The 26,797-nt window shown below is 51.6% G+C and overlaps 1 protein-coding gene across 1 annotated transcript in view; it reads right to left on the minus strand.

Moving 5' to 3' along the window:
* Nucleotides 1–26,797, minus strand: part of LOC144719135 (cell adhesion molecule 2-like) — a 127,868-nt gene that overhangs the window by 33,003 nt on the left and 68,068 nt on the right. Inside the window, exons 4-5 of the mRNA XM_078595003.1 lie at nucleotides 23,639–23,791; nucleotides 22,151–22,288 (exon numbers count right to left, since the gene is read on the minus strand). Of these exons, the coding sequence (XP_078451129.1) occupies nucleotides 22,151–22,288; nucleotides 23,639–23,791 (291 nt within the window). The remainder of the gene's footprint in view (nucleotides 1–22,150; nucleotides 22,289–23,638; nucleotides 23,792–26,797) is intronic.

Below are 26,797 nucleotides of genomic sequence, written 5' to 3' on the forward strand. Positions count from 1 at the left end.
TGGGGCTCGTTGGTGGTATTGTTGTTGTCGTTGTTGTTGTTGATTCCGGGCCCAAAGTTGCATTTATCACATGCTGCCTTGCAGTGTTTCTTTCCCCCTCATATTAAATCCCCCCCTCCCCCAATAAACTAAACCAATTTTATTTTATCAGACAATGGCCACTGAGCTATATAGCTCTTTTTCAGAAGCGACCTTGCTATCACAAATGATAGCTCAGCGAAGTGGCGGCTTATAATGCGGATATTTATAGCAGCCAAAATACAAATCTCTGAACGCGTGATGTTGATTCTAAACGTGAAGGGGAAACTCGAAGGGCCCGGATAAAAATCCACGCAACCACGGGAAGAACATGCGAACCGCAAATATACAGCAGGCGTGAGGGTCGGGTTCGAATCCACAACCTCATGCATACCAGGCGAAGAAGTTAACATCTCGCAGTCAGTGTTTTTATTGGAAATTTGGGTGGACTTCTTGCTCGTTAGGAATGCAGTGGCTTTTGAACGGTACAATATTACACAGCTAAAAATGTATCTTGCTGGAAGCTGTTTTACTATATGTTAATAATATATTCACTACATTATTATTTATTGTTAATTCATTGGTAATATCAGGTTTATGACGGAATATGCTCAGGCCATTTGTTCAATGATAAAAAATATATATTAATTGATCCAAGAAAGCCACAAAGAGTCCAACGATTCTGTTTCAGGAGGGACCTGCTACATTGGGTTTTTATTTTAAGATGTTTTCAACCAATCTATGAGTGTTTATACAAGTGCGAGAGAACCGGGGCACCCAAATACATCCCCATGTAAACTATGTATTTTACCAGGTATGGCGCACTGATCCATGTAGCTCCTTTTCCGAAGCAACCTGGCCATCACAAATGATAGCTCAATGAAGCGATCTATCACGTGAAAATTGATAACAACAAATAATCTAAATGTATATTGATTCTAAATGTGGAGAGAAAAACCTGAGTACATAATCAGTAAAATCCACACAAGCACAGGGAGGGAGATATGCAAACTCCAAATATGCAGCAGGCGTTAGTCGGGATCGAACCCACAACCTCCTGTACACCAGATGAGGTAGTTAACATCTTGCAACAATGCACGAGGGGGCAATACTATATCACCATACAGATGGAAACAGATGGCGATTAGTTCACTTGCAGTACCGCCATCTCCTGGCGAGCCAGGGTATGGCACCTCCAACATTTGTGCAGTGATCCACCAACTCTCGCTGCTGCCTCCACAGTGCTGGATCACAGGCCACGTGCGTAGCCACTCCTGGCCCGCCGCTGTTACCCAGATGTCTCTTGAAAAAAGGAATGTTAGTCTCGGTGGCTTTGACCTGCTCCAGTATAGGGTGGTGTATGCTCCATGTAGGTGATACCAATACATGGCTATACAATATATGTGTTGACTCAAAGACAGATTATCATTTAAAAATGTAACCCATCTGGAATTATTTGGAGTTTCGTGTTTTTAAATGCATGTAGGTGATGCCACAACAGCAAGAACATACAGGAATACGAAGGGGAAGCGCTTAAAAAAATCACCTCCCAGTTAAAGAGCAATGATGGTCTGTGGTAGTACACCACCGCCAATGCAGTCTGTAGCTATGTTTTTTATTTCCTCAAATCAGTTGGTCAGTTTATTTCAGGTAAGGACTAAGTAGCGGCCTGGCCAAAACGACTGATTCGATGGTAGCCAGCACATTAGATGAGGAGGGGTTGCAGGAACTGCAAATATCAAAAGTAGGATCCCCGGTTTAAAATAGCCCGCTAACTGGCTTAACGGGATCATCCGTGTAACAATTCAAACAAACTAAAACTTTTAAAACATGGCTAGTAAACAATGAAAATTGTGTATGATGAAAACCTAGCTTGCCATCCATAGTCAGATTATGCATGACACGAGTGATAGAAACTGAAACTTGCCATTTAACATGCCATTGAAATTCGGCATGAATTCTATTATAATTGCATTTCCTATTTTGTATCGAAAAAGTCCTTCTAAAAAGGGCATTCTCAAATTCCAGTCACAAATGGCTTTCCTCGTGGCATTCACAAGTGTGGCAGTAAATAGCCATAAAGCAATGACCTCAATGCAGATACAGATTGTGGTCTTGGGATATTGAGATTAAAATGTTTACATCTTTACATAAGGATTGCATTCAAACAGATGTTATCATATAATATATATTTCTTGAAAATTGTTAAAAAATATATTTCTTGGAGGAACTATTTTATCATCTTAATGCACCACGATTGCCTGCCTGAGCCTGCTTGGAAAAATGATAAACAGATTTTATTTTTAGTTGCGGCAAGAGAATGAGTCCTCTTAGTGGGTGACATTCGTCCTTAATCAGTGCAAACCCTCTGTTTGTCATGCACTGTGATCACTTAAGCAGGGCCCTCTGTGGACTAAGTGGCACGACAATTACTGCAAATAATGCAATTGTGACATGTATACGGCCATTAGAAGAACCAAAGCCACTTATAAACGCTCAATTGTTGAACGTATAAAGTCATTCTGCCTTGCTCTTAAAATATTTAATGCCTGGAAAAATATATAAAATGTGCACTGAACTCCCCCCGCCCCCACCCATCCACCCCGCTTAAATCATGCTCGGTATAAAATGCCACCGCACCGACAATGCTTCTTTATGAAGCCATAAGCTGCCGTTTTAACATTTCTGGAATAGCTAACCACATGGCACACGTGGCAGAGACGACACACACACACGGAGCGCGAAGCATAACTGAGTCGGCAAAAAAAAAATCTCACAGACGAACCCCTGCCGCGGAAGCGCCGGGCATTGTAAATCCGAGACAAAAAGGTCATTAGGCGCTGGGCTTTTTCAAAGCATCCATTAGGATTCGTCACTTCCCCGCACAGCCTGCGTGTCCAGGGGGGGGGGAGAGGGAGGGGGGGCATTAACCGAGGGTCTGATTTGCGTAGCAAGCAGTTGTTGCCGCTCGGCCTGCAGCACAATTGGCGAGATAAGTAGCTCGCAGAGCCGGCTGATCCCCACCCACCCCCCTCCCCGGTTGTGCTGAGTGCCACACATTTTTTTTTATTAAACTGCCTTAGAATTTAAACGGACCGAGCGTACATTAGAAGCGGGCGAGTGACCCCTCTGGGTGGGGGGGGGGGCGAGCACCGGGCTGTAGGGGAACAACACTGCGGCGGGGGGAAGCGAGCGACGGTGACCCCCTCCGCACAAGGGTTCGCGCGACCTCCCTTGCACGACACAGACAACGCTTGGGCTTTTTGTTTCTGAGTGGAGCGGAGTGCGTACGCCGTGCGCGCGCGCGTGCGCGTGCTGTATGCGCGCGCGCGTGCGTGTGTGCTGTATGCGCGCGCGCGTGCGTGTGTGCTGTATGCGCGCGCGCCCGTGTGTGTGCGCGCGTAAATGGAAGTGCGCGGCTGGGTTAAGGTTGACCGCCCTCAGCAAAATGTGCACGGAATACGGTCGGCTGGCTGCATCCTCTTACTTATGCATGTGATGGCTTTTACGATTGTCGAAATGGACAAAGGAGATGCGTGAGTTATGGTTCGCGCTTACAGTGGCAAAAAAAAAAATCACACACACACCAACCCCCTCTACCCGCAGCCCTCCCTCCCTCCTCACATCAGTGAACCTACCGTTAAATTTATTTCACAAAGAGAGCTATGATATATGGAAAATCATCATTGTCATCATCATCGTGTGCCAGGCTCGGCTCCAGCTCCTCGCGGACAGGGGTGCCAGTAGAGGTGTTTTGTGGGGGGCCACCAGCATCGTGATTCACCACTAGCGAGGGTGAACTTGAGTGGGGGGGGCAAAGGGACATTTAATGGTACAGGTCCCTGCCCGGCACCTCCCCCCCCCGCCCCCCCGAGCACTCACGGTTCATTCACCGCTGGATGAGAGCCTCCCCCAAGCCACCACAACCTCTCACGGTCTTTCATATCTCTTCTATGTATGTATGTACACGATGGAACTTCTTTTGCACCGTACGTAGACAGCCGTGGTGTGAATCGGAGGTGTGGGGGAATGACGACAACGCTAAAACACAAACAGCAGAGGGAGTGTTTGCGACGACTCCGTCTGCTTTCACGAGAAAAGCCCTTTCGAGAGGGAGGAGGAAGCCAGAGTTGTGGATCGTCCACTTGACGCCTCAAGGCTAAGCTCCCACTGACAATAGCCCTGGGATCACCACCGAGCTCAATTCACCTTTTGTAGTCGTCCAGATATTTCCCCGCCCGACGCCTTGTGTGTTATTGGCATCATCGTCAGCGTCATTAGCGACAGCCATGGTCAATCCACGGTTGGACGCGTGCTTCCACTAAAGCCACCGTCACCTCCCGTGATCACACAATGTAACAATTCACGGTGCAATGAACACTCGAACACGGAACTGATAAATCATCGCTCCATCTCCCCGGTTGAAATTCTCCCGGATGCGTTCCATTGAAGAGGATATATACATATGCAACGATCACGTGACATTGATGTGTGGGAATCTGTGGGAAGCTTTTAGCAGATGGCATCTGCAGAATCATGTGCTTAATTACTCTCATTTTGCTTCGTCTCACTGTGGCTTTTCTCCACCTCCTCCCTCCTCCTCCACCCCCACTCCACTCCGCGTGCCTCGCTTCTTCTCTTCACCATTGTCTAGTCAAGGAGCATAAACCATCATGCGAATCTGGCCATCCTCGCAGCGGCTTTAGGCTCGCCATCGACCGCTTTCAGATGCGCTTCAGCAGCTTTCTGGAACGCTTTTCCTTCCGATATTAGGAAGCCACTGGAGCTATGCACTTTTAAATCATCATCTCGATTGAAAACTCATTTATCTAGGACAGTTTTTTTGTGTTGAGTTTGATGTCCTTTCCCCACACCTCCATTAGCCTGGTTTGCTACGTAAGGTGCAAAGAAGTTCAACATTTATACGCAGTTTTCATATACTTGTTCCCACGATGTAACAGCTCGTTTACCTTCAGTCCTGAGCGTCAACGGAAGCAATTCAACATAAGCTCAGACGTATCTTTGTTTATGCACACATTTTCTGGCTCGAGGAGACAGTGTGCAAAGGCCAAATTATGAGATTGCAGCAGAAGCCGGATATAGGCAATTGGGGTCGTTAACATTTGAGTTTTTTCCCCACTCCCGGTAAACCACGTGAGAAAAAGCGGTCACCGGTTTACCGCGAGTACAGAAATATCTCGGGCCCATAAACGTAACTTTTTTTTAACCCTTTCAACCGAGATGTGAAGGCCAAATGCACCACGCAGTGACTCAAGCCGCCATGCCGTTTGCACATTTGTAGGTGCCAATCGGTGCTTCTATTAAAAACGTCCCGCTGGAAAAAAGAAAAATGGCTACCCGTTTCCGGCTCTCTTTCGGAAACAAATAACCGTGTCTGTTTAACAACCCTAATAAGCACACCTTGTAATCACGCTTCTGATATACGCACACATGAACTTGACTCTCAAGTGGTGTGTTAATATCCAGCTTGAAAACATAATTATCACCACCGGTGGCAAAACATAATTACCACCACCATACCACCACCCGATATTTGCAGATTTCCTATTCAACGTTGGTTTTTAAAAGGGATAACTGATACTTCTCACAGCAGTAGCAACAGAGCATGGCATTTGGCTTGGCGATAGCGATATGTGCAGACGTCCTACTCCACGTTTGTTTTAAAAGGGGTAGCTACGGAAACTTTTCACAACAACAGCAGCAACAGAGCACGATGCCCCAACGCTGCTCTTACGACACGATGCGCCACTATAGCAAGTGCAGAATTACTGAACCGGAATTGATAGCTTGAAAGCATTTAGCGCGGGCCTTTGAAAGTGCGCGGCCTGTAGCGTATGAAGCTACTTTTGCTACGAGGATCATCCGGCACCGGATGAACAGCCGCGCGTTTCATCCTGCGCCAGGGATACATCGCCTGCCACGACTTCACCCTCTTTGCCTGGACTACTTTCGCTGCGCCCATTCACCCCTCGTAGCCCACAGCGCGCGGCGGCGGGGGGGGGCTTGACCTGACGTGTGTCCGTAAACAACCGCCTGTTGAACAATCGCTTGAGGAAATATCCACCGGTAAACACGGACGGGGCCACTGCGGTGTTGTATCGAGTCGCTTGCCTTTCACATTGGGGTTCAATTCAGTTTCCTTGAGTAGTCTCCTTTACCCCCTCCCCCCCATACGCATTTGAGGGGTTACATCAGGGGCCGTCCATAAATGACGTCACGCGATTTTGGACGATTTTTGACCCCCCCCCCCCTCGTCACACGGCGTCACAAAAAGTCAGACCCCCCCTCAAATATGACGTCACAAAGCTCTGCCCCGCCCCCCCAAAAAACATATTTTGAAAATAAAACATGCTTCAAATCGCTTTAAACAATTGTCATTGTAGTTCGTATTTAATGTGGCGCTGCACTCTGATGTTGTAGGAGAAAACATTTATAAAAAGTCACAAATGTCTGACCCCCCCCCCCGTAGGTGCGTGACGTCATTTATGGACGGCCCCTCATATTAAAGCATCCAATTGTCATTGAACATTACCTCAGAGGAATTAATAAATGGGTAAGCATTTACACGTTGCAAAACGCTGTTGAAAACGGTAATTGTGGTGGTGGTTCTTGTGTTTCATCGCAATGGCTGCTCCCGCTTTTATGATGAAGTTCTCTGAGATCAATGGCCATACCCCTCCCGGCACAGAGGTCTTCAATGGTGTAGTTAATTGATGACATGTTTCAATTAACAAGACACGAGACCTACAATTTTATCAGTCGTGTCATCACATGTGGGACATCATCAGCGGGTGGCTGAGCTGCTATACCGCTCAGGCTAGCGCCGTTTCAAAAAATGCAAATTTGTACTTAAAGATTTCATACCTCAAAACAATATAAATGTGCTATCGCGCATACAGTACAACAACAATATGTTATAAAGAGCACACAAATGTAGGGGTGTTAGAGAGAGAGCCGTTATGCATGGCAGCTTATGGGAAACAAACACAGTGGGCGGGGCTACGTGAGTGCACGGGGGGGTGCTCTCAACGACGTCCGCACCAGGCAGCCCGGGGCCCCACCCCTCAGCGGGGGTGGAGTATAAAGGGGGATGTGTCAGAGGGCTCGGGGCAGAATGTTAAAGCTAAACCAGTGAAGACCGAAGATCGTCTAGCTAGAGCCCTGGACTCCCCTGGGACGCCGCCCTTGTCAGGGCCGCGCAGGACCGAGCCAGCGGCGTGGTCCCGAGAACCAGAGCTAGTGCTCTGGGACTCCGGGTACCGTAGCCCGACTTACCAGTGTCGGGCCAGACAGCCTCCCCTAGCCCGTTAGTGGAGGACTAGGAGGTAGGTCAGAGATAGCTAGCAGTGTATTCCCAGCTAGCCGGGTGAGGGGGCCGATACCCCCTCTAGTATTGTATGTCCACAGTTGTGACTACTTGTACGGAATAAATATGTGTGCCTCACCAACGGTGTCCAAGAGTCATCAACGGTACTTCATCTGGTGTCAGAACAACTACGAACATGGACACGCGCCGGACAGCTCGAGCCGGAGTACCGCAGGTGGAGGACACCGCTGAAATTGTCGAGCCCGAGACGGCTCAACAAGACATCGTGCAGCCGGGGCCGGACGCATTCTTACCGGGGCATCAGGATGAAGAGGAGCCACCATCAGAAGGGCTGAGGCTGGCTCATGCGAGGCTGGCGGAGCTGCTTTACGCCGCTGCCGCCACACTCGAACACATCACGCGGCTGGGGGCTGGTGGACCACCACGGGGCGAGGAGAACCGACGTCCGATGCGCCTTCCCGCCATCTCAACGGATTCAAACTTTGAATCTCCCGCCATCGCCGCAGCAGCTGCTGAGGGCGTGGCCGGCCTGAACCTCGGGTCCAACATCGCTCTCGCTGGGGCTGCCGCGTCACCGCCAGCGGAGGGAGCGTCATCACGGCTGCGACAGGCGATACCATCTGCAGTTCGCGCCGAAGCGCAGCCGAGTTACGGGGACAGCAGCCTGCGAGCTTCCATGGCGACCGCTGCGCTGCACCAACGGCTGCCTCCGCTCAAAGAGTTTGTTGGCGCGGAGGGCGACTGGGGCGGCTTCCAGCGACGCTTCCTCGCCCACCAAGAAATGGCACGGTGGTCGGATGCTGAGGCTCTCTGCGCGCTGCCGGCGCTCCTCGACAGCGACGCACTCGCCGCCCTTACATCGGCGCCGAGGGAGAAGCGCTCCACGCTACAGATGGCACTGCAGTTGCTGGCCGGGGTCTACGGACCTTCAGCGGAATGCAGGCAGCAGTTTTACGATCGCCAGCGGGGTACAAAGGAGTCGCCCCTGGCGTACAGGACGAGTCTCCTGGCACTGGCAAAGACGGCCTTCCCTCGAATGGACGACGACGGCATGGACGCCATGGTCACAGAAAAAATCCTCCTGCTGGCAGACGACCTGGACATCGCCGTCGTTGCACAGGAGGACACGGAGATGAGTTCCCTCCAGGCTGCGCGGCTCCTCCACGCCAACCTGCTGTCACAGCGTCGGAAAGCCAGCAGGGCAGCGGCCGGGAGTGCGGTGGCTGCAGCCACCCTCCCGGCGGAGGAGGTTTACGCCGTCGACGGCAGCAGGGGACGGGAGCACGATCGGGCCGGGATGGGTCGAGCCGCTTCGACCGTCCGTCATCACCGCCGGCGCTCCCGCGTTGCTTCAACTGCGGCGTCCGGGGCCATGTCGCCTCGGGGTGCCGCTCTCCTTGGCAGCGCGGGACGACGCCTCGACAGGACGCCGGCCCTCCTCCTCCCAAGCTCAATCAACATAATCCGGCGAGTCGCGGCACCCCTCATGTTTGGCCCAAGCACACACTCGTCACACACTCGCACACCGCAACGAACGGGGGGCCGACATTGCGCTGCGATGGGCCAACACGCACCACTATGGGGACTCAAATCGAACCCAGGCAGTGGTCAATGTTGGCCCATCGCGTTGTGGCCGCGTCGTCGGGGTCGTCGGCCGTGGTGGGACACATTGACGGGGTGGAGGTACGCATCCTGGTCGATACGGGGGCATCGGCGACCATCATTTCCGAACTCATTTACAATATTCTACCTGTCCAGAGCCGTCCTTTACTGCCGGTTAACGTCCCATTCTATGCTGCTAACGGGGGCTCTCTTGGCATCATTGGACAGATTCGAGCGCAAATTTGTATCGGGGATATCAAATTGTCGGGCCCGATTTTTGTTTCCTCCTCGCTGGCGGTTCCGTGCCTGCTGGGGACGGACTTCTTGGGCAAAATGCCGATTCGTATTTTAATAGACGAGGGATGCATTGAGCTCCCGTCGGGACGACGCATGGCGTTCCTGCCTTCCCCTACTGCGGCTCGGACGGCGTTCGTAACAGTACCAGCGTTCGTCGTTAAAACAGTTCGTGTGCCGCCGGGAGCTCAAATGTTGGTGCCTCTAAAACTTCGTCGGCCCTTCGCTGAGGGCATTGGGGACCAGGGAATTCTGCTGGGACCATCTAGGGCCGGGGTTAGTGGACCTCATTTGATTCCGGCCCAGACCGTCGTAAGAGGGGACGGGGACCCTTTCATCGCGGTCCTCAATTGGGGTCGCAGACAGTGGTAGTTCCTCAAGGGACGGTGCTTGCTCACGCGACGCCGGTGCCCTGCGAGGAACCTGTTGCGAATCACGTCGGCACTGCCCCCCGGCCGCACCCACATTCGGACAGCGATGGAGGGTGGCTCGATGCGCTTTGTGCGGGATCGACGGACCTGTCAAATTCAGAGCGCCAACAGCTTAGAACGCTACTGTGGGAATTTTCCGACGTTTTCAGTCGGGACAAATACGATTTGGGTTGCACTCATCTGCTGCGTCACCATATTGACACGGGTGACAGCGTGCCAATACGCCAGAATCCGTTTCGGTTAAGTCCCGCCGAAAAGGACCATGTCAAATCGGCTATTGATGACATGTTAGCCGCGACATCATTTCTCCTTCCACCAGCCCTTGGGGAGCGCCGATCGTCCTGGTTAAAAAGCAGGACGGCTCGTTGCGGTTTTGCGTTGATTTTCGGGGCCTTAACAAAATTTCGGTTGCCGACGCATACCCGCTCCCACGGATGGACGAATCGCTGGACGCCTTGGCGGGAGCGCGATTCTTCTCCACACTGGATTTACTTTCGGGATTCTGGCAGCTTCCTCTGGACGATGATTCAAAGCCTAAAACTGCTTTCCGTACACCGCACGGCCTGTTCCAATTCAACCGGTTGCCGATGGGCTTACACTCAGCGCCGGCAACTTTCCAGCGTTTGATGGAATTGGTTTTGGCTGGATTGCAATGGGAGTCGTGCCTGATTTATTTGGATGACGTTATCGTCTTTAGTAAAACTTTTGACGAACATCTCCAGAGGTTGCGGGCGGTTTTCCTAAAGATGCGGGCTGCTAATTTGAAATTCAAACCCCAAAAATGTCATTTGTTACGCGATTCGTTGCGTTATTTGGGGCACATCGTGGGGCGCTCAGGTATTGCTACCGATCCCGCCAAAACGCAGTGTGTCAGCTCCTGGCCGACTCCCACCTCGGTGGGAGAGGTCAGGAGTTTCATTGGCTTCACGTCGTATTACCGACGGTTTGTCGTTGATTTTGCGACGATTGCCAAACCCCTACACGCTTTAACATCAAAAGGGGTTCGGTTCCACTGGGGTCAGGAGGAGGAGGCTGCTTTCTGCTCCCTTCGGGACGCCCTGGTAAAAGCTCCTCCCTTGATTTACCCCAATTTTTCGGAACCATTTTTGCTCGACACCGATGCGAGCAACACGGGTATTGGGGGCGTGCTTTCCCAGGTGGTTGACGGCGTGGAACGGGTGGTTGCGTACGGCAGTCGGGTGTTGTCTCCAGCGGAGCAAAGATATTGTGTCACCCGTAGGGAACTGTTGGCAATTGTCTATTTCATCCAACAGTATCGCCCATATCTGTACGGTCGGCATTTCACCGTCTGCACAGATCATGCGGCACTGCAGTACGCCCTGCGAGTTCAACAGCCATCGGGACAATTGTCCCGATGGTTGGAGATCCTCCAGGATTTTGATTTCGAAACCACCTACCGTAAGGGCATTCGCCACACCAACGCGGACGCTCTGTCGCGCATGCCAACCACCTCCGAATGTGCATGCCTCCTGGGGTTGGGACGTTGCAAGCCAGCAGGGGACATGCCGGTTCCGGTCCTGGCGGCCGCCGCCGACGACGAAACATTGCTTCCAAATTCTATCGCACAACAGGGAAAAGATTCCCTGCTGGGTTTGCCTGTTAATGAATGGGGGCGCCTCCAGATGGAGAATACCTCCCTCCTCGCGTCGCGTCGTCGCGCCGGGGAGGCGGGGCGGGGGACGGGTGATGCCGACGCATGGGAAATGCACGCAGGGTTGCTGATGCATTGGGACGGGAAATCCCATCGACACCGGCTGGTGGTCCCTTCTGGGTTACGGGGTAGGGTGGTGTGGGCTGCTCATGAGCGCCTCCTCCACCTGGGTACCCAAAAGACCCTCGCCTTGCTCCAGCTTGATTTTTTTTTGGCCAGGCATGACGAGGGATGTCGCAGATCTGTTGGCATCATGCCCTCGGTGTGCGCAGCGAAAACCACCAGCACGGGAGTCAAACCCGCCTTTGCAGTCTATCAGAGTCTCCAGAGTGAACGAACTTGTCGCGCTGGATATTCTGGGGCCATTTCCCGCCACCCCTAGGGGCAATAGATATTTGTTGACCGGGGTGGAATACTTTACGCGCTGGCCTATGGCCTGGCCCCTGGCCAACCAGTCGGCAGCAGCCATCGAGGAGGCCTTTGTCCAAGGTTACGTCATGGACAAAGATGCTCCGGAGCGGCTGCTGACTGACCAGGGAAAATTTTTTTCCGGCAAACTCCTCCAACAGGTCTGTGAGCTCCTGGGAACGAAAAAAATTCGTACCTCTCCCTATCACCCTCAAACTGACGGGATGGTCGAGCGTCTGCATCGAACCATCACGTCTATGTTGTCGCAGCAGGTTTCGGACTCACAGACCGATTGGGACTTGCAAATTCAAGGGGTCCTGGCAGCATACAGATTGGCCCCCCATGCTGCAACGGGATTTTCACCCTTCTTCCTCATGTATGGCCGCGAACCTGACCCACCTGTTCGGGCACAGCTGCAGATCCCCGCGCCGCTGGGAAAAACTAAATTGGCTGACCATGTTAAATTTAACCTTGCGAAATTGACTGAGGCACGGGATGCTGCCATGCTAAATTCCGATAGGCGTCAGAAAGCGAATGAGCGCCTCAGACTGGGTCGCGCGCACGTGCTACAGTGGAAGCCGGGGGACAGGGCATGGCTGCACTGTCCCCCAGGTACCACTCGCGACCTCCTCAAAACTGGTGCGGCCGTGGCGGGGCCCCGTCGAGGTGGTCGAGGTTTTGCGGCCTCAGTACGTTCGCATCAAATGGGGGAAGCGCCGGTGGTTTGTGCACCCCTCTAGGCTGAAACCCTTCGTTGCGGTGCGAGGCCCCACTCCACACACGCGTGGCCAAACATGTGGGGGGTCGGCCGACTCAAAGGGTCCGTCTCTGCTGCTCTCGCCTGACGTGTTGCCGGCTGTCCCGCCCCCAGGTGCACCAGGAATGACGGGCTCCTGCCCAACAACCCCTACGGGGGATGCCGAGGGTCTCGCGACATCAAGCGCAGACTCACTTCGAAATGGACAGCTGCCACCGGATGGTCCGCCATCCGGGGTTGCCCCGTGTGACGGGCCTGCGGCAAGGACGCGCGCAAGAATGCACAGACTCTTGTGATGCACAAAAAGAAGAAATTTTATTTATTTTTTTATTTCAACGTGTATGGTTACTGTGCGCTGCGTCGGTGGTGTGCTCCTGGCACATTGTGTTGTGTTGTGTGTGTCTTGGGGGTTCCTTGCGATTTGTATATACGTTGCTTTTACGGAATTCGTATTTATTCGGGGGGGGTGCGTCGGGTTGTTTTCCCTTCGGGGTTTTCTGGTTCTTGTTGTTGTTCTCTTCGCGTTATGTTGAAAAATAGTGAGGCACACGCGCGGCCAGGGGGTAAATGCGCTTTTATTGTCGTTTTTTTTGTATGTTGGCAGCCGGGACGGCTGCAAGCTATGGGGGGGGGGGGGGGGGTGATGTAGGGGTGTTAGAGAGAGAGCCGTTATGCATGGCAGCTTATGGGAAACAAACACAGTGGGCGGGGCTACGTGAGTGCATGGGGGGGGTGCTCTCAACGACGTCCGCACCAGGCAGCCCGGGGCCCCACCCCTCAGCGGGGGTGGAGTATAAAGGGGGATGTGTCAGAGGGTTCGGGGCAGAATGTTAAAGCTAAACCAGTGAAGACCGAAGATCGTCTAGCTAGAGCCCTGGACTCCCCTGGGACGCCGCCCTTGTCAGGGCCGCGCAGGACCGAGCCAGCGGCGTGGTCCCGAGAACCAGAGCTAGTACTCTGGGACTCCGGGTACCGTAGCCCGACTTACCAGTGTCGGGCCAGACAGCCTCCCCTAGCCCGTTAGTGGAGGACTAGGAGGTAGGTCGGAGATAGCTAGCAGTGTATTCCCAGCTAGCCGGGTGAGGGGGCCGATACCCCCTCTAGTATTGTATGTCCACAGTTGTGACTACTTGTACGGAATAAATACGTGTGCCTCACCAACGGTGTCCAAGAGTCATCAACGGTACTTCACAAACACCGCGATGCCGTGTGTATGAGTAAGTCCTGCAAGGCCATCAGAAATCCAATCCCCTCAATAAACAAGGACATCTTCATGCCACCACTGCACAGGCTCAAACACAGAAAACCTTTCTGGCAGTATGCAAAGAACCTCCACGACGAAGACGACGACAAGACCACCGAAGCACGATGGGGGGAAGCCCTGGGCAAAGACTGCTGCAGAAATCCATCGTCAGCGACCCCACAATCCTCCAACCCGGATCTGGTCTGCTGAGGAAGATCTGCTCCTCCTTGAATCGGATCCGGACACTCCGTGGAAGATGTGGCCACTTTCTCCATGAATGGACAATTAACGAGAGTCAAGTTTGTGATTGTGGTGGTGCGACACCTCAGACCGTGCGACGTATCGTGAACGACTGCTCCAATCAGATCATTTAACGGCGATCTGAAACAAATACACGCGGCTACTCCGGAAGCAGTCGAATGGAAATCAAATCTCGACATCAGTTTGCAATCCCCAAAAATGCCATACGATAGAAGATTATAAAAAAAAATAGCTCACAGCTATTTGCCAATCCACTGCTTGATGAAGGTCTCCCCATACACTATCGGTCATGGGGAGGGTTTGGACCATACTTCACCATTTTGGTCAGTGCGGGTTTAGGTGGTGAGGAGTGGTGGGGGAGGGGGGTACAGGGCCAGTTCTGATACCACTCGCCACTGATGCTAGCTGTGTCTGGGAATCGAACTCAGGTCATCGGTTTCAAAGTCCATTGTGGAACTTACTGCACTACCACTTGACCACACGTAATATAACATAAACAACAACAACAACAATCTACTGAAAACAACCACTGTAAATATGCACCAAATTAAAATCCAAAATATTATTACTCAAATAAAATGTGTAATTATAATTTAACATAAATTGATGTATATGCATTGATGAATGTATGCATGTATGTATTTTGTATACATGTGTATGTAATACGATGCATATGTTAATGGAATAAACAAGTCTTTCTGGCATAAATACAGGCGTTTAGATGTTCAAAGACCAAATAAGACACCTATTACAAGGCACTAAGTCTGCATTCATCACACATACCCGTGGTAAGAAATGCAAACAAGTACGCTCTTGATAATGTATCCACTGTCCTTGAAAAACTGATTCTGTTGCACCAGAGGCAGATTATTTAATTCTATCATTCAGTATCTTGATACTGGAAAAAGGGATCCCATAGATAGTTACATACGCTCATTATGTCCTCAAATCTCTGCGTGAAGGCAAGGCTGGGTTGATTGGTCTATTGAAGAATTTCTAGTCACTCCAGCTGGCCCTAAATCATGGGTTCTCCTCATGCTATAGTATGGACACTTCACAGACATAGGTTCTTGGTAGGGGTAGATCACTTCACCCAAATGCTCATCAAATGTGTTTTTTTTTCGCCCGTCCATGCCTCGTCATACAATAGAACCCGATGCAGCACAAGCGTGCAATCAACGGCCATTTAACTTCGTGGTGGAACTATACAATGCTGCAATCACGTCACCCTCTATCGCCTGTCCTCACCCACGATCTCTTAAAATCACGTATGAAGCAGGCACTGACCCCGCGTGTGTAGCACACGCACCCCACGCGGTGCGCACAGTCATTTCTGATGGTATTTTTTTTATTTATTTTTACCAGGTAAGGCCCGCTGAGCTATGTAACTCTTTTTCAGCAGCGACCTGGCTATCACAAATGACAGCTTAACTTAGTGGCTTATCACGTGGAAATGTTTCGCAGCGAAATACTCTTAACGCACGCGTTTCTCGACGTGGAGGGAAACCCCGGAGAACCCGTAGGAAAATGCCACGTGATCACGGAGAGAGAGATATTCAAACTAAAAAAATACAGGTGTCAGGGTTGGGATCAAACCCACAACCTCCTGCATACCAGGCGAGGTAATTAACGTCTCGCCACCATGGTACCTTGAAGTTTATTGAAACCCCTTTGAAACTCCCCAACTGACATCAAATGCCTATTTTATTTTCATTATTTTTTCTTATTTTTTGTTGTTGTTGCTCCTTTTTTTTGCGCACAGCAGGGTGTAGTTTGTCCTGAAAGAGACATTGTTTGTAGAACAGCATTATCATTGACGGCTCAGACGTGCATGCAGCGCTGCTGTAAAACCTTCCATGAGCACTTCCTGTTCACAACTTCATAATCTTCATAATCGCGGGACATTTTCAATGATTCGTTCCGACATTGCCGTCAACAGTATTGTGCACGTGTCAAGGTCCCATAATTACAGTTCACCTTTTAGGAGCCCCTTCACATTTGGTTGTCATTCCACCGCGATTGTTTTGTTACTTTCGTCCGTTTCATTTAACAAGCCTCGTACTCTTTGGTTATTTCGGTAAAGTCACGTAGGTATAAATCAAAATAAATTTAATCACGACGCTTCGGGCGCAACACAAGTGCCCGTCATCAGGTGGAACAACCACAGCAATAAACAATTGCCGATTGATTATTGCTGTGGCTGATCGGATTAGCCGACACTCACCCCTACCCTCTCTGCGATAACATTTACTTGAAAAATTCCATCCCTAAGTCCCGCCCGCTTACCCTTGGGTGTACTCACCACAAACTTATATAAGGCCGCCTGCTGTATTGTTTCACCTGAAGATGATGGCTTGTGTTGCTATCGAAACGTCGTGATTTATTCGTTATTTTTTCAATCTACGTTACTTTACCGAAAAACCAAAGAGTATCAATTCCTGCAGTCACGAAAGCTTCAAATCAATATTGCAATTTGTTAGTTTGTTATTAAACGCTGTGGGAAAATAAAAATCAATTATCAGCATTCAAATTGTAATTCGTTTGTGATGAACAAATGTGCGGTGTGCTAATTCACAGACACTAGGAGGAGGTACTCTCTCCCTTTTATTCCGGCCTTCACAGCCTTCAGGGATAACCACACACTGGGTCTGGACAGCCAACATGCTGCTAGACCCACAGCTTGAAGAGGGTGAGGATCACAACGACAACGGCACGAAGAGTTCCTCTCCAGATTGCAGCAGCCCTGACTGTGAGTCGGAGCTCGCATTATATCCTCAACAGCGTGGCCAAGCTCCGCCCTGGGCCCCGCACCCCTCTGGATCCCCTAGAAGGCTCCGTGCCTTGCCCACAGGTGCAACTGGTAGAAGGGGCTGTTACCCCGAATTCTATTGTCTACTAATTTCCCAGCGGCATGTGCTCCAGTTACTCATTCCACGTCACTACATCACCCCCCCCCCCCCCCCCCCGTGAAAAAAAACCCAGCCGTCCCGGCAGACCTCCATACGTCGCGTAGCGGGACGACTAACACGGCAATATCCACGCAACATTCGAAATGGCAACAATCCAGCCCCCAAAATAACAGCAACCCAAGAACAAGTAGGGGCGGTCATCTGAACTGAACCGTCTTGGAACGGGTCCTTGTCGCCCGTCCCTCGTATGGATCCCGCACTGGTCCCCCAGGGATCCTGGGGTGACTCACAGCTGGCCCAATGGGCACGTCCCCCCCGGGACGAAGATGGAAGAGAGGAAGAATCGGGTGGTGGTTGTACCATCCACCCCGGTCAGCCTGTGGGCGGCACCGCCGGCGGTTCCATGGGCGTCAAGCCCTGGGATCCTGCAGATGGAGGAACAGTCTCACAGAGGCGCAATCTCCATAAACGTATGTCCGTCTCCGTCGGACACATCACACACCCGGCCATCAGATGGTGGAGATGAATTTCCCTCATGAAGTGGAAAATATAGTTCCAGTAGTGACGGGTGAACATACCAACCCCTGTGACCAACCTGGATCCGTACACAATGTGGCTTCCAAACCTCAATTAGCTCCACCGGGCCATGTCATGGCCTATGTAATTTAGGAGATGTCCCACGGGCACCTGGGGGCAATGTAGCAATGCCCTCTCCCCAGGTTTCCATGATTTCCCCGATTCATTAAGCCTAGCCAATTTCTCATTTGCAGCCTGCCGTGTGGCCGAATTTCCCCAGGACGCCCATCAAACATGCGCACTGGCTCTTTGGTAATAACCCTGACAAAGCGTTTGCGTTGCAGTGGCACAACCCTTTCCTATAGGTGACTTCAAATTAATAATCCTGCAAGATTTCAAACCATCGCGAGAGTTGCGTAGATGGCTGGTCAACGCGTAGCGCATATTGCAAAGCCGCGTGATCTGTGTGTACCATAAACTGCCTACCATAGAGGTACGAGTGGTACTGTTGTACAAAGTGCACGATAGCCAACAACTCACGGTGCGTAACACAATAGCGCTGCTATGCGGGGGACAACACCCAGCTACCATAAGCAACCACCCTCTCCACCCCATTCTCCACCTGTGACAACACAGCACCGATCCGGTTATCACTGGCATACGTATCCAACGTAAACGGCAAGGAGAAATCGGGGTATTGAAGAGGGGGGTGCATTCACGAGGCCGTCGCGCATCGCAAACAAATGTGGCCTCCACCTCCATCCACCACCAAAACCTCTGGCCCTTTGCCGTGAGAGCATGGAGCGACTTCGCGATTGTCGCAAACCCGGGCACGAAGCGGCGGTAATACGACATGAACCCCACAAAACTGCGGACCTCACCCACCGATGTGGGGGTCGGCCACTTACGTATGCACACAGTCTTATCATGATACATGGTGATCCTGGACTCGCTAACAATGTGCCCCAGGTATCGAACCGATTTTTGCTACTTGAATTTCAATTTAGCTGCCCGCATTTTAACAAATACCGCACGCAACTGCTGCAGATGTTCCTGGAACGTGCGGCCAAAGACAATAACGTCATCCAAATAGATCAAACATGACTCCCATTGGAGCCCCGACAGTAGTAACTCCATAAGTTGCTCGAACGTGGCCGGAGCTGAGTGAAGCACCATCGGAAGCACATTCAATTGAAACAGCCCTTGCGGTGTTCGGAATGTGTTTTTTTTATGTTTTGAACTTTCATCCAAGGGCAACTGCCAAAACCCTGACAGTAGATCCAGGGTGGAGAAAAACCGCGCCCTCGACAGGGCATCCAACGAATCTTCCATCTGTAGGAGAGGATACGCATCCACCACGGAGACTTTATTTAACTTCCGAAAGTCCACACAGAATCGCAAATTTCCGTCCTTTTTAACCAGGACAATGGGAGCACCCCACGGAATAGTTGATTATATCAGCGGCCAACATCTCGTTGACCGCCTGACGAGCATTGTTCTTTTCCTTGAGACTAAACCGAAATTGAGTTCTGACGAATGGGAGCAGTGCCACCCATATCAATATGGTGACGTATCAGAGACGTGCGGCCCATATCGAATTTACCCTTACTAAACACATCAGAGAATTCCCGAAACAATGCCCACAACTCGCCCCTCTGCTCCCACGACAAATCAGGATTACCCATGCACAACCGCGGCCACGACCTGAGTGGTTACATCATCCGTTTCCTAACAACACACAGCCGTCGCGTGGACCAACACCGTACCAGCCTGTATGACTGTGGTATCTAGCCCAGCATTTAATACTTGCAGGAAGGGCTCCTGTCCCCCCTCACTATCGTCTGAGCCTCTATCAAAGTGAGCCCACGAAGGGGTTAAAAGAACCCCACCCCCAGTGATTTTCTGGTCGAGCCGCTTGCGCAGCCTCAAGGGTACGAGCATCTGTGCACCTGAGGGAACCCTAACAGTTTCACGCACCAGGGCCCGAACCACAGCGTTAGCGTTTTTTTCACAGCATTAGCCATACACCACCCAGTAAGGGACTCCAAAAACCTCAACTGATGCCCCGACGGTAACTCCACACAAACCTGGCCAATTAAAATCCGGTCGGGCATCCTCTTCAAAAAATCCATCCCCAATAAACAAGGCACCGGCAACGAACTTGAAACCAACACTGGGCCCGTCCTTTCAATATCACCAATCCGTATCGATGCCTTAATTTGGCCCACAATGCCTAAAATCCCACAATTAGCGGCAACACACGGATTATGGACAGGACTTAGGTAACCCACCGTCGATGGCAGAGTCCTAAAAATAAACTCGGAAAACCATGGTGGCGAATGCCCCCGCATCTATGAGCATCCGCACCTTAACACCCTGCACAAATCCCTATACCGCTGTCATGACACGGTGTGCCAGTGCGGTCCATTGCCCGGACCCCCGCGGCCAACCCTCACGCACCGAAGCACCACCTTCGTACCCCGTATCCCTATGAGGAGAAATGGCATGTGCACCTGACTCTGACTGCAATGGGGATGCATGAGGTGGCTGTGTCGGCCAGGTGTGTGACGTATCGCGACCTGCCTTTGGACCCAGAGGAGCCGAGGCCGGGTGCGGAGGACAGCGAAGCCGGGAAAAACTTCCGCAAATCAGCACGGCAGCCCCTGGAGATGTGGCCGGGCAGGCCACACTTGAAGCAGGTAACGGGGCCCCGCCATGGCGGAGGCAAGGTCCCCCCGCGCTGGTCCCATCGTCGTCCCGTTTTGATTCTCCCCCGTGGGCTCCAACCACCCGACGCGCAGATCCAGGGAGACTCTCGGTCCTCTTGGTCGCCCTCTTCTCCCAGAAATCAAGCCCCGGCCGCCACCCCGGCATGTCGTCGCAGGTTACAGTGGGCCTGGATGCATCGGGCTACTTGAATCGAGGACAGATCATCCTCCTCTGTGGCCGGCAAAATGACGTTCATTTCCTGTGCCAGCGTCAAAAGTTTCTCTAGCACCAGAGAATCCAGTCCTGCCCACTCCATCCTTGGGTACGCATCCTGGGCCAGCGACAGCAGTGCGCTGCGGAAGGCAAGGGGTGTCTCTGTCTCCCCCTGACTCCGCATCACGAACTTCCGCCGCGCATTGGACTGCGGATGAAAAATTGCTGCCAACTGGGCGTACGCCTGACGCAGCATCATTCTGTCCACCTCGGGAATGGAAAAAAAACGCCACCAAGGCTGCAACATCCAGCGCGGTGGGAAGAATACGTAGCGCCTCCGCATCGGACCACCCCGCGAGCTCGCAAGTGGCGGCGAACCGCTGCCGGAAGGCCACCCAATCACCCCTCGCAGCCAAAAATTATTTGAGAAGCAGCAGCTGCTGCACGAGAGAAGGTGCCCCCGGATGAGCAGTCGGCGGCAGGTTAAATTCGGCGGGACCCAATTCCAGTTCTCGGTCGGCAGTGATGGCGGAGTTGCCCGCTCGCCGCCCCCGAGCCGCAGCCCCTTCCTTCGGCTCTTCCCTACCCAGCTGTCCCACCAGCGTCGACACTGTGGAGAGCAGCCCCATGATGCGCGTGCGAAGCGCCCGCAGCCCCCCTTCCGCTGCCCTGCCGGGATCGCCACTCCGGGGCCCCCCACAGGGGTTCGGCTGCCGGCCTTGCCCTGGAATCCTCCTCGCCCGAGATATGTGGGTGAGAGCCTTCCTCTTCGCGGGTTTCAGCATAGTCTATTTCCCCCTCAAGGATTCGAAATAAAAATTCCTAACAACCCTACAATATATCTAAAAAAAGAAATGTTAACACTCCTGACACCAAATGTAGTGTGCTAATTCACAAACACTAGTAGGAAGTACTCTCTCTTTTTTTCCGGCCTTCACAGCCTTAGGGGATAACCACACACCGGGTCAGGACAGCCAACATGCTGCTAGACCCACAGCTTGAAGAGGGTGAGGCACGATGAGTTCCACTCCAGATTGCAGCAGCCCTGACTGTGAGTCGGAGCTCACCTTGTATCCTGAACAGCGTGGCCAGGCTCCGCCCTTGGCCCCGCACCCCTCTGGATCCGCCAGAGGGCTCCATGTCTTGCCCACAAGGCATGGAGCTGGTAGAACAGGCTGTTACCCCTAATTGTATTGTCTATCAATCTCCCAGCAGCACACGCTCCAGTGACTCATTCCACGTCACTAGAAATGTATCAACAATATTACCACGACTAGTTTGTGTTTTTTATCTTAAATTTATTGTATACTTACATGCAAAGTCTTCATTACTCTTGGCCCAAGCACCCAAGGTTTTCAGTCAACCTTCGCTAAGTAGGTCGCTCATTCTCCCCTGCTGCCCTCACAGTCTGGAACTCCGTTCCCCCAGCAATACGTGCTGTCAACTCCCCGCCCTTGTTCAAGTCCAAGACCTACCCTTTGTCCCTTTGTCCTCTGCCCACGACTAACCACTTCTTTACAAGGTAAATATTGCCCACCATTGCAGCGTCTGGAGAAGCGGTCGCATCCATATAATTCCGAACATCTTTTGTAGGACCCTGTGAATCATACGCTTTTGTATTTTTTTTTTAAGTAACCACACGTTGGTGTGTAATTGTACGGGTGTGTCTCCGAGCGGCCTGGCTGATAATTCACCTCGGCAAGGCACGGATTTGAGAGAGCCTTTGCAGCAGCGAAAATGCGAGCGTGCATAATGACACCTGTACCAACCTTCGATCTCTTTGTTTCCACGAAACCATCGGATGTTCGCCACGGGCTTACTGCCTCGCGTCCGGCATGTCAGGCGGACCCGGTCGCCCTGCTCGATCGGCCCCTGGATGCTCGACATCACCGGCTGCTTTGGGGGCACTGGGAAGGAGCGGCAATAGACGTCGTGCAAACATAATAGTCTGACTTAATCCGTGATGCAGATTTGATTTTTTTTCATCTCGATTGAAAACTAATTTCTTTAGAAGTGCTTTTTGTGTTAAGTTTGTTGTCCTTCGCCCCCACACCTACAGTACCATTAGCACGGTTGGCTACGTACGGTGCGAACGAAGTTCAACATACGTACATACATTTAATTTTAGAGACGAAGACATTTTGTAATAATAATAATAATATTCACGTGGAAAAGTACATGATGTATGATGAAATTCGAGTAGAATATGCATGCGAAGTCTTGGAGGACAGCGCAAGATTGAGCATAATTTGGTCCTGATAGGTACACACTGACGATGTATTTTAACAGCATAATTATCTCGTGGGCTTGAGATGTTGTAAACAAGGGAGAGAAAAAATAAACACCGCGGGCTCGAGATTTCTCATTGCCAGCATGACTCAGGTCGTGTTTAAATTTACAGTACGAGCACTTAAATAAAAAAAAACCTCCACAGCAATGAAAGGCTACTCCCGTAAAGCGTTAGTTTAATGGGGAAGACTCCATCCTCCGAGGAACTTCTCAGCAATGAAGTCAACTCCTAACACATTATCGCCATGACCGCTTACATCAATGTTCACATTCGTAAAACAGCACCGCACAAAAAGGTTTGAAACAACGAGCAAAGTACAACTCCCTGCAATACACTTCCACTTCATAATCACGTTGCTTTTTGTTGTTGTTGTTGTTTTGCCTGGGGAACAACACTATTGGAAATTTGCACGGGCGGTGCATCGCTGTAAATCTGCAGCGCAGAGCAATAATTATACTCCATGCAGATATAAACTGCAACAAAACACACAACAGAAGTTATAAGTGGACGATAATTTTTGTGTGGACACGGCCGGGGGTGTTTTGTGGTGGGGGAGTGGGGTGAAGGGGGGGGGATTGGGGGAGTGGGGTAATGTGTGGGGTAGGAGGGTGGGGGAATGGAGGGGGGGGGCACGTGAGTCGGAGGTGTTTGGTGGTGGGGGAGTGTGGTGAAGGGGGGGGAGGGATTGGGGGAATGGGGTAATGTGTGGGGGAGGGGTGGGGGGAATGGAGGGGGGGCATATGAGTCGGGGGTGTTTGGTGGTGGGGGAGTGGGGTGAAGGGGGGGGGATTGGGGGAGTGGGGTAATGTGTAGGGGAGGGGTGGGGGAATGAAGGGGGGGGGCACGTGAGTGGGGGGTGTTTGGCGGTGGGGGAGTGGGGTGAAGGGGGGAGGGATTGGGGGAGTGGGGTAATGGGTGGGGGAAGGTGGTGGGGGAGGGTGGTGGGGTCACGTGAGTCGGCAGCTACCGAGGATCGTGACGTAGGTGGAGGCGAGGCGGATTGGCCGAGTGAAGAGCGCGCACGTGTAGTCGCCCTCGTCCGAGAGCGTCACGTTAGAAACGGAGATGTGCAGCTCGCGGTGCGTGTGCCGCACCAGTTCGATGCGCACGTCCTTCAGAGCTGCACGGTCACACGCAGCAGCAACAACAACAACAACAGCATTAGCACCAGCAATGGCAGCATTAGCAACAGTATGATTAGCAGCAACAGCAATAGCAGCATTAGCAACAGCATCATAAGCAGCAGCATTATCAACAGCATCATAAGCAGCAGCAGCAGCAATAGCACCAGCATAAGCAGCATTAGCAAATGCATCATTAGCAGCAGCAGCATTAGCAATAGCATCATTAGCAGCAGCATTAGCTTCAGCAATAGCAGCAACAGCAGTAGCAGCAGCAATAGCAGCAACAACAGCAGGAGCAACATCAGCGTTCACAGCAGCAACAACAGAACCAGCAAACACAGCAGCAGCAATGGCATAAGCAGCAACAGCAGTAATAGCAACAGCAACAAAGATCCCCCACATAGCTTGTTAGCGAGCACCTATGAAGGCCGGAATGTCACACGAGGGGGTGGGTGGCCAGCACCACGCCCGCCCGCTTTTGTCTCCCCCACTGCTGATTTTTTTTGTACACACCGCTTCAGGTGCTAATTTACGGCTGAGTCGACCTAGGGGAGGCCCAGGATTGGTTATAGCTATCCGTCGCTGCTTTTGTTCTTGAGCGGGAATCGAACTCGGCGTTCGCAGTGCAGTGCGCTAACCACTGCGCCACCGCTCCCCCACGGCAACGTACACACACAGAGCACGCGCATCCGGGGCCGCGTTCTTCTTGCACAAAGTCACCACCCGGGTCATCGGGCGAACAGTCGCGTGGGGTTGAAATATTCATGGATTACTTCGCACAAATCTCTCAAGTAGATGGACCGACTGTGAGCCCTCTATAACCGATAAGTTGCCCGGCAAATAAGGGTGTCCTTTGTTCGCAGTACGAGTGCGAACGCTTATTAATGCTCGATTGTATTAATCGGCTGTGTAACTGGGTGGGCCGCCTCGGATAAAATTGGCAAAGCGACGTGCGATTTAAAAAAGAAAACACTTTTAATTAACTATTGGCACCAACGTTGGTGTGCGTGGTTGAAACAGTTGGACCAACGTTTCCTCAACGTCGGTCCAACGTTCCATGTCTACTGGGTACAGAGTGATAATCTGAACTGGTTCCATGCCCTCCACTCCCTATCCCCAGCCCGCACTGACCGGCATGGTGAAGAATGTTAAAAATAATTCCCATGACTGTAAGAGCGTGGAGAGGCCTTCAATTTAGAAGTAGATTGACACGTGTCTGTTAATCCAATGCATTCATTGGTATATAGGTACAATGTGGTGATGACCGACGGTCAAAGGTCAAGCATAATAATGGGGTTGCAGCCAAATAAAGGCACACGCTCGATAGGTTAATCTGTCGAGGAGATGGAGCGATGAAACCAGTTCGTGTGCAGGTGCCGCACGGATTGTTACATCGTAGTTGCGGTGGCTTGGGGAGGCCTTCACCCAGCAGTGGATTGACCAAGGCTGTCGACGACGATGATGATGATGCTGACATTCCAGGGAAATAGGTGGATGTCTACAAAAGTGAATTCAATTAGCAGTGATGGTCTCTGAGCCATTGTCACTGGGAGGAGCTCAGCCTTGAGACTTCAAGTGGACGATCAACAACAGTTGCTTCGTCCTCCCTCTGGACAGGTTTCCTTTCACGTGAAGCAGACGGAGTCATCGCAATTCAGCCATTAACACCGCTCTGAAAATCCCACGGTCGGTGTTTGGGTCCGATTCTTTTGGCTCTCGGAGATAGAGAGAGAGAGAGGGACGCAACGTTTCCCACTGACTGGCCTCGAGGGAGATAACTGGCCTGGTTTTGGGTTTTGTTTTTTTTCAGAGCGAGGCTTTAACGAGTAGACGCTGCTAATCGTCGTGCAATGTTCTTTCTCGAGAACGCGCGTGCACAAACGCACGCGCATAGCGCAGGGGGGTCACGTGCGTGGGGTCACGTGCGTGGCGCACGGGCCGCGTGCAATCTGTGCGCGATGCGTTCCTTCGCTTACGTCGCCCCAGGGACAGCACCTGTGCTTGGAAACTCGCAAAAGTTTCATGTTCAACAACGCGAATCGGAATATTTAATTATTTGTGGAGGAACTCGATGAGCTGTAAAGCTCTTTTTCACAGATGTCCAGTAGGGCGGGTCAGAACGTTACAACAAGAAACCATACAAAAACACGATATGATTGCAAAGTAAAGAAAAGGTTAACAAATCACTTCAAAATATATACACATAAAAGCTAAAAAAAATATCTTACCAGGTAAAGCCCACTGAGCTATTAACTTATGAATTGGAAGCGGCCTGGCCACAAATGATAGCTCAATAAAGTGGCTTATTACGTGGAGATTTATAGCAGCAAAATATTCGAAATAATCTAAATGCATGTTTTGTAAATGTGGAGGGAAAAACCGGGGGACCCGGGGAAAGAGACACGCAAACTCCAAATAAACAACAGGCGCCAGGGTCGGGATCGAAGCCCTGAACCTCCAAGCATACCAGGCGAGGGAGATCACATCGCACCAATAATGTCACGCCACACGGTAATTCGCTTATCGCTCGAAGAGAGAGAACCACTCGGAGGTGCGAGGAGCCGCAGAGAATCAGGAAAGGCGGCCACGCGGTGATGAGCCGGTGCCAACAATAGCCTCGTACAATCATACATCTCGATTTGTTGTTGTTGTTGTTACTCTTCGTCAAACCACTTCTGGATGCGTCTACCCATGTTGTGTTGGTGATTGGGCCTATTTGACCATGCTTCACCATGCCACAAAGCGTAGGTTTGTGATGGGGGGGGGGGGGCGCGGGATGGGTGGGTGTATGTAAGTACGTTGAACTTCCTTCGCACCGTACAAAGCCAACCGTGCTAGTCGGAAGGTGCGAGGAATCCGAGGTGCCGATGTCGATAGCATCATCACTGATGCACGATGTGGCTGGGAAAACTAACTTAACATTTTCTTGTCGCGGGTATAGTAAAACGAGCAAATTAGAGGCCACACAATAGCGTAAGCAAGCATTAAATATGATTATTAAC

Source organism: Lampetra planeri, chromosome 5 (assembly GCF_965212315.1).
Source record: "Lampetra planeri chromosome 5, kcLamPlan1.2.h2, whole genome shotgun sequence".
NCBI lineage: Eukaryota > Metazoa > Chordata > Hyperoartia > Petromyzontiformes > Petromyzontidae > Lampetra > Lampetra planeri.